Source organism: Nanorana parkeri, unplaced genomic scaffold (genome assembly GCF_000935625.1).
Source record: "Nanorana parkeri isolate BGI_ZX_2015 unplaced genomic scaffold, ASM93562v1 scaffold1942, whole genome shotgun sequence".
Lineage (NCBI taxonomy): Eukaryota > Metazoa > Chordata > Amphibia > Anura > Dicroglossidae > Nanorana > Nanorana parkeri.
Window position 1 is genome coordinate 154,972 of NW_017308210.1, and position 14,576 is coordinate 169,547.

General features: G+C 41.5%; 1 protein-coding gene across 1 annotated transcript in view; it reads left to right on the forward strand.

Annotated features, from left to right (window-relative positions):
• Nucleotides 1-253: 253 nt before the first annotated feature.
• The window catches only part of ARHGAP25 (Rho GTPase activating protein 25), an 87,075-nt gene continuing 72,752 nt past the window's right edge, over nt 254-14,576 (forward strand). The window contains exon 1 of the mRNA XM_018572126.1: nt 254-440. Within this exon, the coding sequence (XP_018427628.1) occupies nt 380-440 (61 nt within the window). The 5' untranslated portion in view covers nt 254-379. The remainder of the gene's footprint in view (nt 441-14,576) is intronic.

Sequence of the window (14,576 nt, forward strand, 5' to 3'; positions counted from 1 at the left end):
CTCGGAATGCATTTCTTTTTTTTTTTTTTTAAATGTGTTTATGAAATGCCCACAACTTCCTCAAATGCGTACAATGTAGCTGACTGACTGGAGAGTCGAGTGTTTCTTTTTTCTGAGCATTTTTAGATAAACGAGTTACAGAGATTAATTTGGTGTGAGGTCGGATACTTCAGCTGTGTTGCAGGAAGCACCCAAAAACCTGAAACCTTCTTGAGGCAATGTGTAAGGTCAAGTCATTGAATCGTACTGGGCTTCACCTGCTGAGCTAAGCAGCGGAAAGAGGAAGACTGCTGGTGAATTAACATGCAGCTGTTATCTTAACATGGTGAATTTGCTTTGGGCCTGAGGACTGAATTATCAAACACCTGGCGTCACCGCCATGTCTCTGAAACTGCCAGGAAAATGGGATTTTTCCTTGAAATCTGACTTTGCACGTAAAGGTAAAGAAACCCTTTTTATATTGTTATATATGATGTATGGCAAGGTGTGGTCCCACGAGAATTAATTCAACCTTGTGGCTTGCTTTATACGTTTGCGCAAAGTGCAGTAATATGACCAATCAGAAATAATATTTCACTGATCAGATAGCAATAATCTGAAATGTGATTGGTTGCCCAAGGCTGCTGTACCTTCGACATACTTGCACTTAGCGTTACCTGATCAAATAAGTTTCTATTGTTATGTTTGCTATTGTAGTATCTGAATAAATACGTTTATTCTGTTGTTTCTGTGGAGAACTCACTTGGTGAATGTCTGGTCAGTTGTTTGGTGGTCACTCACCTGTGGCTTGGCCCACATCATCTAATCAGTTGCAGAATGGGCCAGTTGCTGCGTGCTTGTTTTCAGTCTTGTCACCCTCTATACTGTCTCATTTTTTTGCCTACACGCCAGCCTGCTGTAGCCCTGCTATCCCTTAGTTGTGTCCTCAGCACACTACATTTTAGAATTTTTGGATATGAAGCTTTTTCATTGGTGTCTGACTATAGAGTCTGGCTGTAGATTGTAGAGGACAGTTTGGTTCTAGAGTGCATTCCATCTGCAAGTTTGCCTCCTGTGTTTCTCTTGTTGCCTGACTGAGGGAACTCCACCTGCCTTGGACTTTGCTACAACTCTGATTTACTGCTCTATGGTCAGCATTGATGTTAGGGTAATGGGTAGTTGTTAATATGTCCTTGCTCCCTATTTTGACCTTATGTTCTTATCTAGGTGGTTTACCTCTCTACCTGACTCGCTCTTCCTGACCCGCTGACTCTCTTTTTATTCTATCCTAAATTAACCTTGGCCAGTCTAGACTATCCTTGCCTCTCCTAATGACCTTACTGTTCAGTTTCAATTCTTACCTCTTATGCTGCCCACGATGCGAAACACTGCTCCGTTGCTGAGGAGTCTTCCCTCAAAGTTTGCTGGGAAACCAACACTTTTGGAAGTGTCAATCTCTTGGTTTCTTCTGCTGACCTTCATGGCAGTACAGTTCCTTTCTATTGCTTTTATTTTGATGAGACACTGTCATGTTTTTAAGGTATGTTGGATGCAATGCTTGAATTTTTAAGTTGTATTGAGCAGTGTTCACTTCTGTTTATTGTTGTACTTGCTATACTGCATTTTTTGTTGTGTTTTTATAAATGCAGCATGCCCTGTTCTCCTGCCTTTAGTGTGCTTTTATTCCAGTAAATCACTTCAGTGCATGCTTTCCTTGGGGAAACAATTGGCTATTTTAAAGCTTGATGCCCAGGCACACACACACACACACACACACACACACACACACACACACACACAGCCTATTCAATTTCCAGTTTTAAGGGCTGTATTCGGCCTTTTGTTTTGTCATGGCCGGTGACAATTGGCAATTTTGCATTCCGGTGGTGTGCACTTAAAAAATGTAAGGCATGCAGCACTTTGTTTAAGTGCACCGCAGTGAGACACGGTACAACTGCATCAGCCCGTGGTGAGTCCATAGAACTTAGTGAAATGTTGCGTCCATTGAGTCCATGGAGTGCTTTGGCACTGTCCGGGCACACGCGCGTCAGCATGTGGTTGAGCATGGTTGCTGGTGTGAATAAGCCCTAAAATAATAATGTGTATAATATATACAGTATGTGTGTATATATATATATATATATCTATATATCTATATATATATATATATATATACACCAACACACACACACACACACACACACACACACTGTAAATATTCTTTACGAAGTTTGGAGGTCTGTAGCTATTGACTCTTCAGACAGTTGGCGACTTCTGCTCACTATGCGTTTCAGCTTGCGCTGACCCCGCTCTGCATGCCTAGGTGCTTGATTTTATACACCTGTGCCCATGGAGGTGATTGGAACACCTGAATCCAATGATAGTGTGTGTGTGTGTGTGTGTGTGTGTGTATATTATATATATATCGTATTTTGCGCCCCATAAGGCGCACTGGACCATAGAACACAGGAAGGTCCAGTGCGCCTTATGGAGCACTGAACAGACCAGAGCTTCTGTCACAGCTTCTGTGACAGAAGCTGCAGGTAGTGACCGCTGAGACAGGTGGCTCTGTGATTACAGCGCCACGGTCTCAGTGATCACACAGAGTAGACAAAGAACGTCCATTCTTCGTCTGCTCTATGGTGATCTCGATCGCCGACGCTGCTCGGTTTTAACACGAGTGATCTGATTAGATCACTCGTATTAAACGAGCGGTGGCTCCTACTGTACATTTAGCTCTGCTTCTCTGTAGATGTGCTTCATAGTGGTACCCATGGTAGGTACAAGCTGCGTTGTGCAGAAATCTGCTCCTTTTTTTTTTTTTTTTACACATTTACTAATCTCAGAAAGAACAGGATGTGAAATACTTTCATAATGAGCTAGATGCAATAATGATAAGAAGCTTGCCAAGAAAGCATGACTTCATTGACACTAGAGAGCTACTGTAGGTAATATATTATATGATAGGATAACGAACTTCTGCTGCTGCACATGACAAACTGTCTGAGAAACCCTAATGAGGTCTATAAGGTCTGTAAAACTGGGGCAAGGAAACGGCAAGTCACCAATGAAAGCAACTGAATTTCCTGCCTGAATGGCGCCGTTACTGACAGTGTCACAGGCAGGATGATATATGACTAATATGCTTGCTGGGGTTAACAATTGCCGGCTTATTCATTACGGCAGTGCAAAGCAATGATCACATGCCAAATCTATCTCTCATCAACTAGATGTCACTTTACTGTAATCTGTTAGGAGATGATTTCCAAGTGATTGCTAAAAATAAGTAAACGAAGAAAAAACATAACTGTCCTTTGCATTTCCATTGAATTAAAGTGAAAGCACAACTAATGTGGTGTTGGGTAGTCTTTGCAGTGATTCAGGGCAAAGATAAGTAATAATTAGGGATGCACTGATACCATTTTTTCAATACTGAGTACGAGTTCCGATACTTTTCCTCAAGTACTTGCCGATACCAATTATCGTACCTTTTTTTAGTGTCATGTGACATTTTTTTCTAAAACAATCCATACTAATGATTTTAGGACAATGGTGGAGTGCCAGGGCCCAGTTGCAGCTGCAACCACTGCAACCCTGGTAGTTCTGCCACTGACTCCAAGCTGCAAAGGGACTACAAATCCCAGCAAAACATTATACAGCAATGCAGAATAATATGAAGCTACATAATCTGTGTTGCTCAGGGGTTCTCACCAGGGCTGTGCGGAGTCTCACCAGGGCTGTGCAGGGTCTTACCAGGGCTGCGTGTGGTCTCCCTAGGGCTGTGCATTCTCAGCAGGGCTGTTTGCAGCGTCTCACCAGGCTGTAGATGCTCAAATCATCTCTTAATTGGCGCTGACACTGTCCTTCCTTCTGGACGGTGGCTAATTTTGTTCCCCATGGTCCCTGCGTGTGTGTTGTAAAGTAGTCACCGCTCCAAGCTCACTCCAGTGATGGACTGCAATCTCTATACAAATGAGTCAACTAAACATGAGATTGTAGTCCATCACAGGAGGGAGCTTGGAGCGGTGACTACTTTACAACACACACAGGGACCATGGGAAACAAAAGTAGCCACCCCTCCAGAAGGAAGGACAGTGTCAGCACCACTTCAGAGATGATTTGAGGATCTATAGCCGAGTGATACACAAATAACATAGATTTTTGTTAATAGTTAAAGGAGAACTATGGTGTTAAGGCTTTTCCCCATAGTTCTCCTTAGGGTAACACAAACTAGCGTCCTCCTGTCACCCTAAGCTCAGTATACCGAGAGCTACAGCTCGCGGTATTTTGAGACGCAGCAGCTGAAGCGGATCCCGACAATTATGTCTGGATCCGCCCAGCTGCGTAAGTGACGTAGTGCCTATCTAGAGGCAGAGCCAGCTGTACCCGCCCCCTCCCGCGTCCGTTCCGCCAGTCAGCGTTGGCAGATCGGAGCGGGGAGGGGGGAATCCAGTCCCTCCCCTGTCACGACAGAGGGCTGTGACAGGATCGAGAGGTGAGCGAACGCCGGTATGTGTTCGCTCACCTCCCGATCTACTGAGCCGACCTGTGACAGTCTCATTGTCACAGGTCGGCTAGAACTATGAGGTGAGTGAAAAGCACTCGCCTCATAGTTCTCCTTTTAAGGTACTTAAATGCATTTTTAAGATCTAACTCCTGAGTTTAGTGTCACTTTTTAAAGGCTAAGTTTACCTTTATGACCATGTTTCATGTTACATCCATATTTAAGGTGTACCAAGAAATATGGTCAGGTTGCAATCCCCTCCCAACCCCCCACTTATCTGAATTGCAGGGTTCTTCTCCCAGCAGCTTGCTGGGTGGTTCTGCCCACACAAAAACATCATCCATTCTCAGACCCTTTGATATGATCTGTAAATGCAGAAACTGGAAGTCCCATCAGCCACCGCAGCTGATGGACTTTTAGGTCTCAATGGAATACAAGTGTGGTGATGTCATTGCACTTGTAGTCCATTCCTTCTTCCTCCCATCCAGGTTGCTGAATGTCCATATCGAGTAACGAATATGGATGCGAGGAAGAGTCTGCAAGAGCCAGAGCATTGCACCTGTCATCTAATGATCAGTTGCTCCAATGAATAAAAGTACTAAAAGTACTTGTATATTTTTTTTAGGAAGAACAGTGTTTTTATTTATTTATTCATTTATTAATAAATAATTTATTTATAATAAATACATTTATTTATAAGGTGGCATTTCCCTTTAATATCATTTGGAATCAGATTTGGGTCGATTTGAGTGCCACTTGTATTAGGTACAACAAGATCAAACCCTGTATTCCTACAGTGTCCTAAAAAAAGTTTTGTTACACACTTTTATGTAATAAAAACCAGCCATAGCGCCAGCATGTACTTCTGCTTCTCAGAGGCTGCAGTAAGCTGAAATGTGTATGCTGAGCTGTTACAGTCATGTCAGGGTGGTTCCAGTGTCGCTTTGAACTGCCTTTTGCTGACATTTGCATAACTGACAATTACAGTTTGGTTAAAGAGGACCCAGACTCAACGCTACTTGTATGTGTGATTTTACCTTTTCCTCCATTGCTATACAAAACTAAAAATAAATTTGACTGGAGTAATGTAGGATTGTACACATTGTTGCTGACTGTTCCTGAGTTACAGGAAAAGTGTCCGATTTTAGAGGTTTGCCCCTAGAAATGTCTTTTGGTGGAATAAACTTTACAATCAATTGCGATAGCACCTCTTTTATATTTGTTATATGTTCCCATTCACATAGCACAGGCTAAAAAAAAATATATTTTAAACATGCTTCTTGCAGTTTAAATTGCTTTTACATGGGTTAGGGTTTCTCGGCTTCTTAAGGGTTACAATTTCTACTTGGCTTCCCCTTCTTTTGGTAATGTTAGGAGGGTCTGTGATGGGTTTGCATTGTATGGTAATGACGTTAATGAGAGAAACACAATCCCTAAGCTTTTCTATAAGGACAGATCACTGTGAAGGTGCTCAGAAAAACCTAAAATCAGCCATTTTGCCCGCTACAAACAAAATATCTAAAAGGTAAACAATATTTATGTAAATAATTTTTCGGTATGCTGTGTGAATAGGAACACATAACAAACACTTAGAGGGGTTTTCTCAAATTTGACTGCAAAAGTGGAAAGACACTTTAAATGAAGTTCCAGCTCCACAACTTACTCAATCTTCAGCACTGTCCACTACAGGTTCACTGATCTGGCGATGCTGCTCTCCTCCTCTTCCATGTTAAATGATCCCTGGCTTCATTCCAACCACTTTCTATATGCCAAGGGTGTCAAAGCTTCACCCCCTGCCCACCCTGTACTCACAGGAGAATGCTGCAGAAAGCAGTGCCACGTTCTTACCTGGTGCCATTTTCTAATGCATTTAGGATCTGCCCATTGGCAAAGAAAGTAGAGGTCAAAAAGAACCTGTGATGTCCCCAGACTGGTCCAAAGACACGTGGGAATAAGTTATTTATACAGATTTTTTATTTAAAATGATGCATGAGGACGGGTTGAACCTTGGAAATGTCCTCACTTGGAGTTTGCATCTGTCACTTTGCGCATTTTATTGAAAAAAGAAAAAAATATATTTTTCAGATGATTATGTCAGTTGCACCGAATGCTTATCTAGTGATGGTAGCGCTATGAGGTCAGGCATTATCTTGTTGAACAATACCGTTATCAATGTGTTCATGACCTATATTGCAAAAGGGTTTGCCCATCCTGTGGACATTCTGTCCTGAACACCTTGGTGTCCTTGATTGGAAACAAACATTGTGTCTTGTACACAGCAATTACATTTTCCATAATATTTTTGGTACTTTTAAAGGCACATGAATGTTATCAACCATTTTGTTTTAAGCAATTAATTTTATTCACAACGTTAAAAACACAGTAAGATGTGCATGTCTTTGTTCCACCATCACCTCCCCCTCTCATATAGTTAGTAATATCATTTCATTTTACATATGTTAATATTAGCAATAGGGGAAACCCAACGTGCTTTGTGAATAAATTTACTTAATTAGGGATAGGGTAGACATCTATAATACTCAGTGAACATCCCTTGTATACAATATAAATCATTAACAAACACAATAGATCACGACATATCTATATTTTTTCATTAATTCTGTGCATACAGCTACACGGTCTCTTATAGGACTCTGAGGGACCCCAGGAGACTCTTCCAAGGAGGGAAACCAGATGATCACAGAGAAACGGAATCAGTGCCAAACATATTCCAATTTCCACATCTAATTCCTAAATCTATAGTTACCTAGAATCAGTGGCGTCACAAGGGGGGTGTGGCCCGCACCAGGTGACACCAAAATGAGTCAGTCATTTTGGTGTCACCCCCCTCTAAAAAGTCAGGAACTCGGCCATGGCCCAACAGCTGTACAAGAGAGAGGAGGTGACGCGGCAGCATACCTTATCCCACCGGATGAAATTCCTCCTTTCTCTGCTGGTGTCCATCACCGAGATGACCGCTGGCATTTAAGTGCGTGTGACGTCATTACACACGCGTGCACATAATGAAGTCACGCGTGCTTCAGGACGTCCCAGCGGGTCCGGATGACACCCAACCGGGGGACGCCTCTGTCTAGAATCAATCATTAGTTGTTTCAAGGATGAGAAAGGAACCAGAAGAAGAAAAAACACATCCTTCATAGACTGGGGGCTCTAATAATAATCATCAAATGAGTACAAAACAACAGTAGCAGACCATGTAGTCCCCGTTATCATCTATAATCATGACTGTATTCACTCACTATCACTCACTATCGCATAGCAAAAGATGTAGGCCGCAAGAAATCAAATCTTGTATACAACACTCTGTCAAACCATCACTTCAAAAGTAACCAATCTATAGCACTGACAGGTCTGCCATGTCTATGGCTATTCTCTAACATGTTGTCTTCAGTTAGACTGACCCAAACGCAGCAAGGACTTGTGACAGAACATAACTCGATGCCATAAGATTGACCCATTCATCTGTTGCCTATACATAGTCAGCTGTCCTCTGCAGTAGCTTGGTGTCAGGGGGTACATACCTTGTATGTACTGAAACATGAGACTAAAGGCCTTCTTCAAGCAAGACATTGTTAAGTGTCGCAACTTAAAGGCCTTGTGGAACAACAGGTCTGCCGTGGATTAGGGCCATTGGTCTTATTTTTAAAGTCAAGCCAACAAGCCTGGGACATTTCCATTCTGTCATCCTCTAGGCCAGACCTGTACTCTGTTTTGTGGACTCTGCATGCCCTTGTTTGCCCATTGGTTGGGCGATCGTTGGCCTATGCAGTTGATACTTTCCTCCCACCTCTCTGCAGTACAACATACCAGCCTTAGACATGACAGTATGGCTCCTCCAGGTCTCCACTACATGTTGATATGGGTTATGTTTTCTGTCTTCTCAGCCTTTTATTTCCATAAAACAAAGTTTTTAAACATTTAAAATATATGAACACATACTGTAAACAAAAACATGTTCAAACTGAACATTGGTTACCTCATAACCTAAAATTCTTCTTCAATGTTTCTGAAAAAACGGCAGATAGGCTAAAGTGGTAACTGTTTACTCAAAGATCTAAACTTAGATTAATAATGTTTATAGATATTGCATATTGAACAAACAGATGTGCTACCAACAGTACAGTCATCACAGTGGTAGAAGAAAAACATCAACGTGAAAAAAATCCTATTAGCATAAATATTTACTAGCTGTTAGCATAAAAGTCCTTACAACCTGGATCAGATGTTTGTGGCTACTTCTTCCTCCATTTTATTTCATATAAATATTTTTAATTCCATTCCTGAGGCCCCTTTTTTCCACTTTTGCGTGGTTCCAGAAAACATGTGAGAGACAGTTTATATTTACTGACAAAGTATTCTATTTTAATTTTGTTTCGTATTTGTTTTTACAAGTCACCAATGTTTTAGTATCAGAAGTGTAAGAAAGTGAAGGGAAACAAAAGTGCCCTTTTGGATGTAATAAAATCTAGAAATGTTTTTCTGTGTATCACGTTAGTGTCCTTAGATATATGATTGTGCCTATATTCCTGCATTAGCAGTCTTTGTGTTCTCCAACCTCAACTGAGCACTACCCCTACAAATACTAGTTCCATCCATCCCCAGGTCAGCAGTATAGTGTCCCTGGAAATATCATCTCTCCTACCCACCACTACAGTGTCCCTGAAATGTCACATTGACTCCATCCTTGGTACAGCAGCACTTTCCTGAAGATGTAATTTCCCCATCCCAGACTCAATGGTCCTCTTGCAATTAAGGCCTCGTTCATACTGGCGACAAGGGCAAGAGGTTGATTTGCAGTTTTAAAGCTTCCCAACTGCTTAATAACACCCCCTAATAAAGTGTAAATGGAGAGTGGACTGTGTAGGACACATTTTAAAATCTTGTAGTGTTCGTGCTGCTTCTCTTTGCAGTGCATCAGAATTGACCTTGCATGTTGCATTTGACAGGTGGTGCCATTTGTCAACCGTCTTCATTCAAGCCAGTTGAATCATGCCTTAAATGCACCTATAGTGTTCATGGAGCGGTTGTGGAAAAACCAAGTATCCCAGAAATCATCTTCAACGGGGCCAAACCAAACATCAGAAAGATGATAGCGTAGGAATCCATGATATTGCCTTAAAAAAAGACAATGGGGACTATATGATGGAGCAAAAAGCACCATAGAAATCACACAGAAATTCCAAAAATGCCCAGCTTCACACCACAAACTAACTACACCACAAAGCTGGTTGCCTCCCCTTTTCATTGTTTATTACGAAAAAAAAAAAATGACTGCAAAAGTGGAAATACACCTTAAATGAGGTTCCAGCTCCAAAACTCACTCCGTCTTCAGCATTGTCCACTTCCAGCTCACTGATCTAGTGATGCCCCTCTACTCCTCTTTCAGGTTAAATCACCCGCAGCTTCATTTCAACCACTTTTTATATGCCAACGGGGTCAAGGCTTTACCCCCACCCTGGACCCACAGGAGAAGGTGAACGTAGCTTAATATTGGCCCGATGCTCAGTTCAGCAGAATAGAGTTTGTGGAAATACTGATCTTTACATCTCTCCCAGAGCTGATTGGTTTTATCAGAATTATGGGAATTCTGCTTCATGCTGAAGTGATGGGCCAGCAGGAGGACTTCTTTTGTAAGGCATCTTACAGCAATAATGTACAAAGTGCAGTAACCCAAAATCTACTTTTTTTTTAGCTGACCTAGTTCCAATATTGAATTGGTTTCACATCTCAATTGCTATTTGTACTATTTATTAAATAATCCTGATGGTTTCAAGGTTGAAAGAGATATTGTAACACTAACTAGTCTGTTGGTTGCAATGTTCAGTAAGTATCCATTTACCACCAATTGCACCTACCAGACATCTATGGAAATCAGGTCATATTGCCAGAATACTAAATTATGTAAGGGAAACAATAAAAATCACTGCCATGTTTGTTGGCAATATGCACTTCCTAGGAGAGGATAAAGAATTACAAAATATAGAACTGATTTTAAAATTTAGAACACATCACAAGAAAACAAAATAGATTTTTTTGGCACACTGCTACTACACCAGCCATGATGGACTTTTCTTGCCAATCACTATAGTTTCCCCTGAGTTCCTGAGTGTCCACCCCCCCCTTTCTGCTCCATAGGCACTAATCCTGTACATGCACTAGGTGTGAATTTGCATGCTTCTACTCTGATCATTTGTAGGAATGATCCTTTAGTGGTGGTGGTGCGGGGAGGCACCATACAAGCAGGCTGCTACAAGTGATCTGGGCAGCTGTATAGAAATTGAGGAGCGGAGCCACTGCTAATGCACCCGCCACCCCCCCAACCCTAGCTTCTTCTTACTCCGAGTGCCGAATGGGTGTAATAGGGAGAGAGGGAACTGTTTCATAAAACATAGGAGTCTCCTGCATGCTGCTACAAAAAAATCCTATCTCTGCCTCCCTGCTGAATGGGGCAGGAAAGCCAGCTCTATGGAATAAGGACGCTGTGACCCACTGAAGATGGGGTTGTGACCCACTTTTGGATCACGACTTACCAGTTGAGAGCCAGGGCTGTAAATGAAAGTCATTCCCTAAATGCATTGGGAGCATGAGTTCTAGAAGTGGGGGTCTTCAGTTGTGTTCTACATGTTGCCACCTTTAGATCTGCATATAAAAGTAAAACGATGGGGACTGTGAATATGGCCCAGAACTGTGCACAGATGGGAATCACGTATGTGTGCCTTGGGTATGAACACCTGTCAATAAACAAGCACTGGAGTGTATTCATTATTTGTAGCATTTAAAGGAACGTTGCTCTGCCGTGGACTGGTAATTTGACAAATATATTTGCATATAATTATTTACCAGTTACCAGCAGCTGCCAAGCTCTAGGCAGAGCAGCAACTTTCACCAGGCGCTGTTCAAAATTTGGCCTGTTGACCATATTTGTATTGATGCCGCCATGTTTCTTAAAGCAATACGCTCTAAAGGCCGGATAATACTGTCAGTGAAGCCACAGCAGGAGCACAAATTCTGTACGTGGGTATTGAGGAATCACTGTTTGCAGGGCAGACAGTTATTCACCCCATATGTCAAATAAGCACAGCAAAGCTTTGCAAGGTTTTAGACATTATGAAACTTTAGGGGGGTTCATGATGGGATGTCACCAGCAGAGGAGAGGAGGGGCTCTCCAACCTGTTGACAGCTGCTTATTGCCGGTATTTGCACATTGAAATCATCATTGTGGGCAGTTTTGTTTTTCAAATTGCTACTGGGTACATACCTGCAGCACCCGTCATGCCCCTACCATTTTGCTTGAATGCCAGGCTGTTTTGAAGGGCAAATCTACAAGACATCCTGGTAGTGTTGAAGCTTTCCAACTCCCTCACCCCATATAAGTTTTACATGCCTATCATAAAGGGCTGCTTGATTGGCCAATAGAAAAGTGCAGGAGAAGGAAAGAGTTGGTGAGTTTTGCCACTAGCAGTAACTACCACAGTTTTGCCTGTCAAAGTACTGCAAAGTATACTATGTGTCAGAAAGCCAGGACCAGAGGGCGAGTTTCGCCGTTCGCGCATGCGCAGGCGCAAGCTGCCCCTTGGGAGGGGGCAATGTCAGAAAGCGAGGACCAGAGGGCGAGTTTCGCCGTTCGCGCATGCGCAGGCGCCTGTTGTGGACCATAGGGCCATAATAGGTGCGGCATTGTTGCGTGGACGTGCGCGCGTTTGTGCGCGGGTTCGTGCGATATGTGGGCATTTTGACAACTTTTTTTCTGGAACCTGTCATGCTTACGATGAGCGCCTTTAGGAGTAGTGACTCTGGCCAGCACTCTTCCATGTCATCTTATTAGACAGTCACTATTATGGGTATCTTTACTAACCAATAGAGAACAGGGCTAGCTACAACTTGAGACAACAGAAAGTGGTCACTGTTCCCTTATTGAAGCAGCCCAGTTTCCTGGGATCTTGGGATACTCAAAAACCATAGTATACTTTGCAGCTCAATATGCATACCTATGTGGGAATTCATTTCTTACATATACACTAATTTGGCCACAGGTTTACTTTTAGCCCTATGCCAAACCCTGTCACGGAAGATCTTTCATGTAAGGTATAACCTACGCCTGTTAAGCAAGAAAGATCTTCTCAATGTTTCCTGATTTCAGCAGCTAGATTGTCTGGTCAGAAAGCACACAGGAAATGTTACAATATGAGACAAGGCTCATCAGAATAGACTGTGTTGATGATAAGTACAACAGATAAGACATGCTTAAGATAGCTTTTCTTTTGAGATTCTTCTTTCTATACATACTTGCTTCTTGACTTAGGGAACACACTAACAAAGAAATACAGTCAGCATAAGCAACATTTGCACCCTGTCTACTGTGTCTGTTGGTTAGAAAACAGATATAAAGCCAAGTATACTGTATAAACCTTAAAGATAGGTTGCGATACATAATGAACATAGATGCCTTGGTTCTGGATCTGTACTAATTCTGATAACTTGCATAGGTCTGCAGAGAATTGTGCTTGGTTTTGATAACTTGAGGTTTATCTTGCTTGGTTCTACATACAGGTGAAACTTGAATAATTAGAATATCGTGCAAAAGTAATTGCAGTAAGTGCTGCAAAAGGGGCCCAAACCAAGTACTGAGTACATATGCATGCTTGTACTTTTCAGAGGTCCAATATTGTTCTATGTACAATCCTTGTTTTATTGATTGCATGTAATAATCTACTTTTTTGAGGTTGTGGATTTGGGGTTCTTGGGGTTTTCATGAGCTGTAAGCCATAATCATCACAATTATGACAAATCACGGCTTGAACTATCTTGCTTTGCATGTAATGAGTCTATCTCATATATTAGTTTCACCTTTTAAGTTGCATTAGTGAAATAAATGAACTTTGCACGATATTCTAATTATTCGAGTTTCACCTGTAGTTATGCAGGGAATCATGCATGATTCCCGTAACTTGATGGTGGACCTTGCATTGTTCTACAGTAGATCAAATTTGGTTTCACGAACATGCTGGTAGATTTTGAATAGTTCTGCAGTGAATGTACTTGGTTTTGATAACTTGGGCATGTATCTTACTTGGTTTTACAGTGGATCTTGCTTGGTCCTGTTAACGTTTGTATTGGACCTGGCATGGCTTTGTAACACTTCAAGCTTGGTTCTGCTAACTTGACATTGCATGGTTCTGCTAAGTTGGTGGTAAGCCTTGCATGGTTCTGCAGTGAATCATACTTGCCCCTCTTTTTTGTTCTGAAGAATAGAATTAGAAAGCAAATTACCAAAGTGTTAGATCACACTAAACTTTTAATCCAACTTCTTAATTATTGCGTTCATTTTTTTAAAAAGATGAGATGAGAAGGAGAGACACCTTATAGTATAGTTAAGTAGTAAGTAGGCAAAGGTCACACCCCTGCTTTACCCCCCGCTACGCAGACCATGAAGAATTTATATGCAAAAAAATGATTGGTTATATCCACAAATGCTTTTTTCAGAACTACTTTTCGCTGATACTTTTTTTTTTCTAAGACAATAGTTTTAAGACAATAATTTGAAGGTTGGATTGAAGTTTTTAGTGCAGTATAACACAATTTGGTAGTTAAATAACATATTAATATTATCTAAACCTCAGACCAGAGAGAGGGACAACTGAGAAGGAACGAGGGATAGAAGAATTAGGTTCCAAGGATGGACCATCCCTCCAGATGAGGAACAGTTGGGAGCTATGACATATGACTTGCTTCACTAAGGCCTACAGGTATATAAATAGTAATAAAGTAATTTCCCTGTACTTCTGTTGTTTTTTTTCCCTTTTCACTCCATTGTCCAGCTTATCCAAAATTAGCAGCGTGTTAGTGTTTTTCACTGTTATCAAAACAAAGTCTTTTTTCTTAAAGGGGATATAAAGCCAAACATTTTATTTTGCTTGTGCAAAGAGTGAAAGTGTTAAACCCCTGAAGCTGAGGGGAAATCTTCCAACAAGAACATCTTTTCCAATGACCGCTATCTAAGGCTGGCCATACACTGCTCTTATTTTTTTCGTTTGCAGGCTGAATAATAATAATATACAAATATATATATATA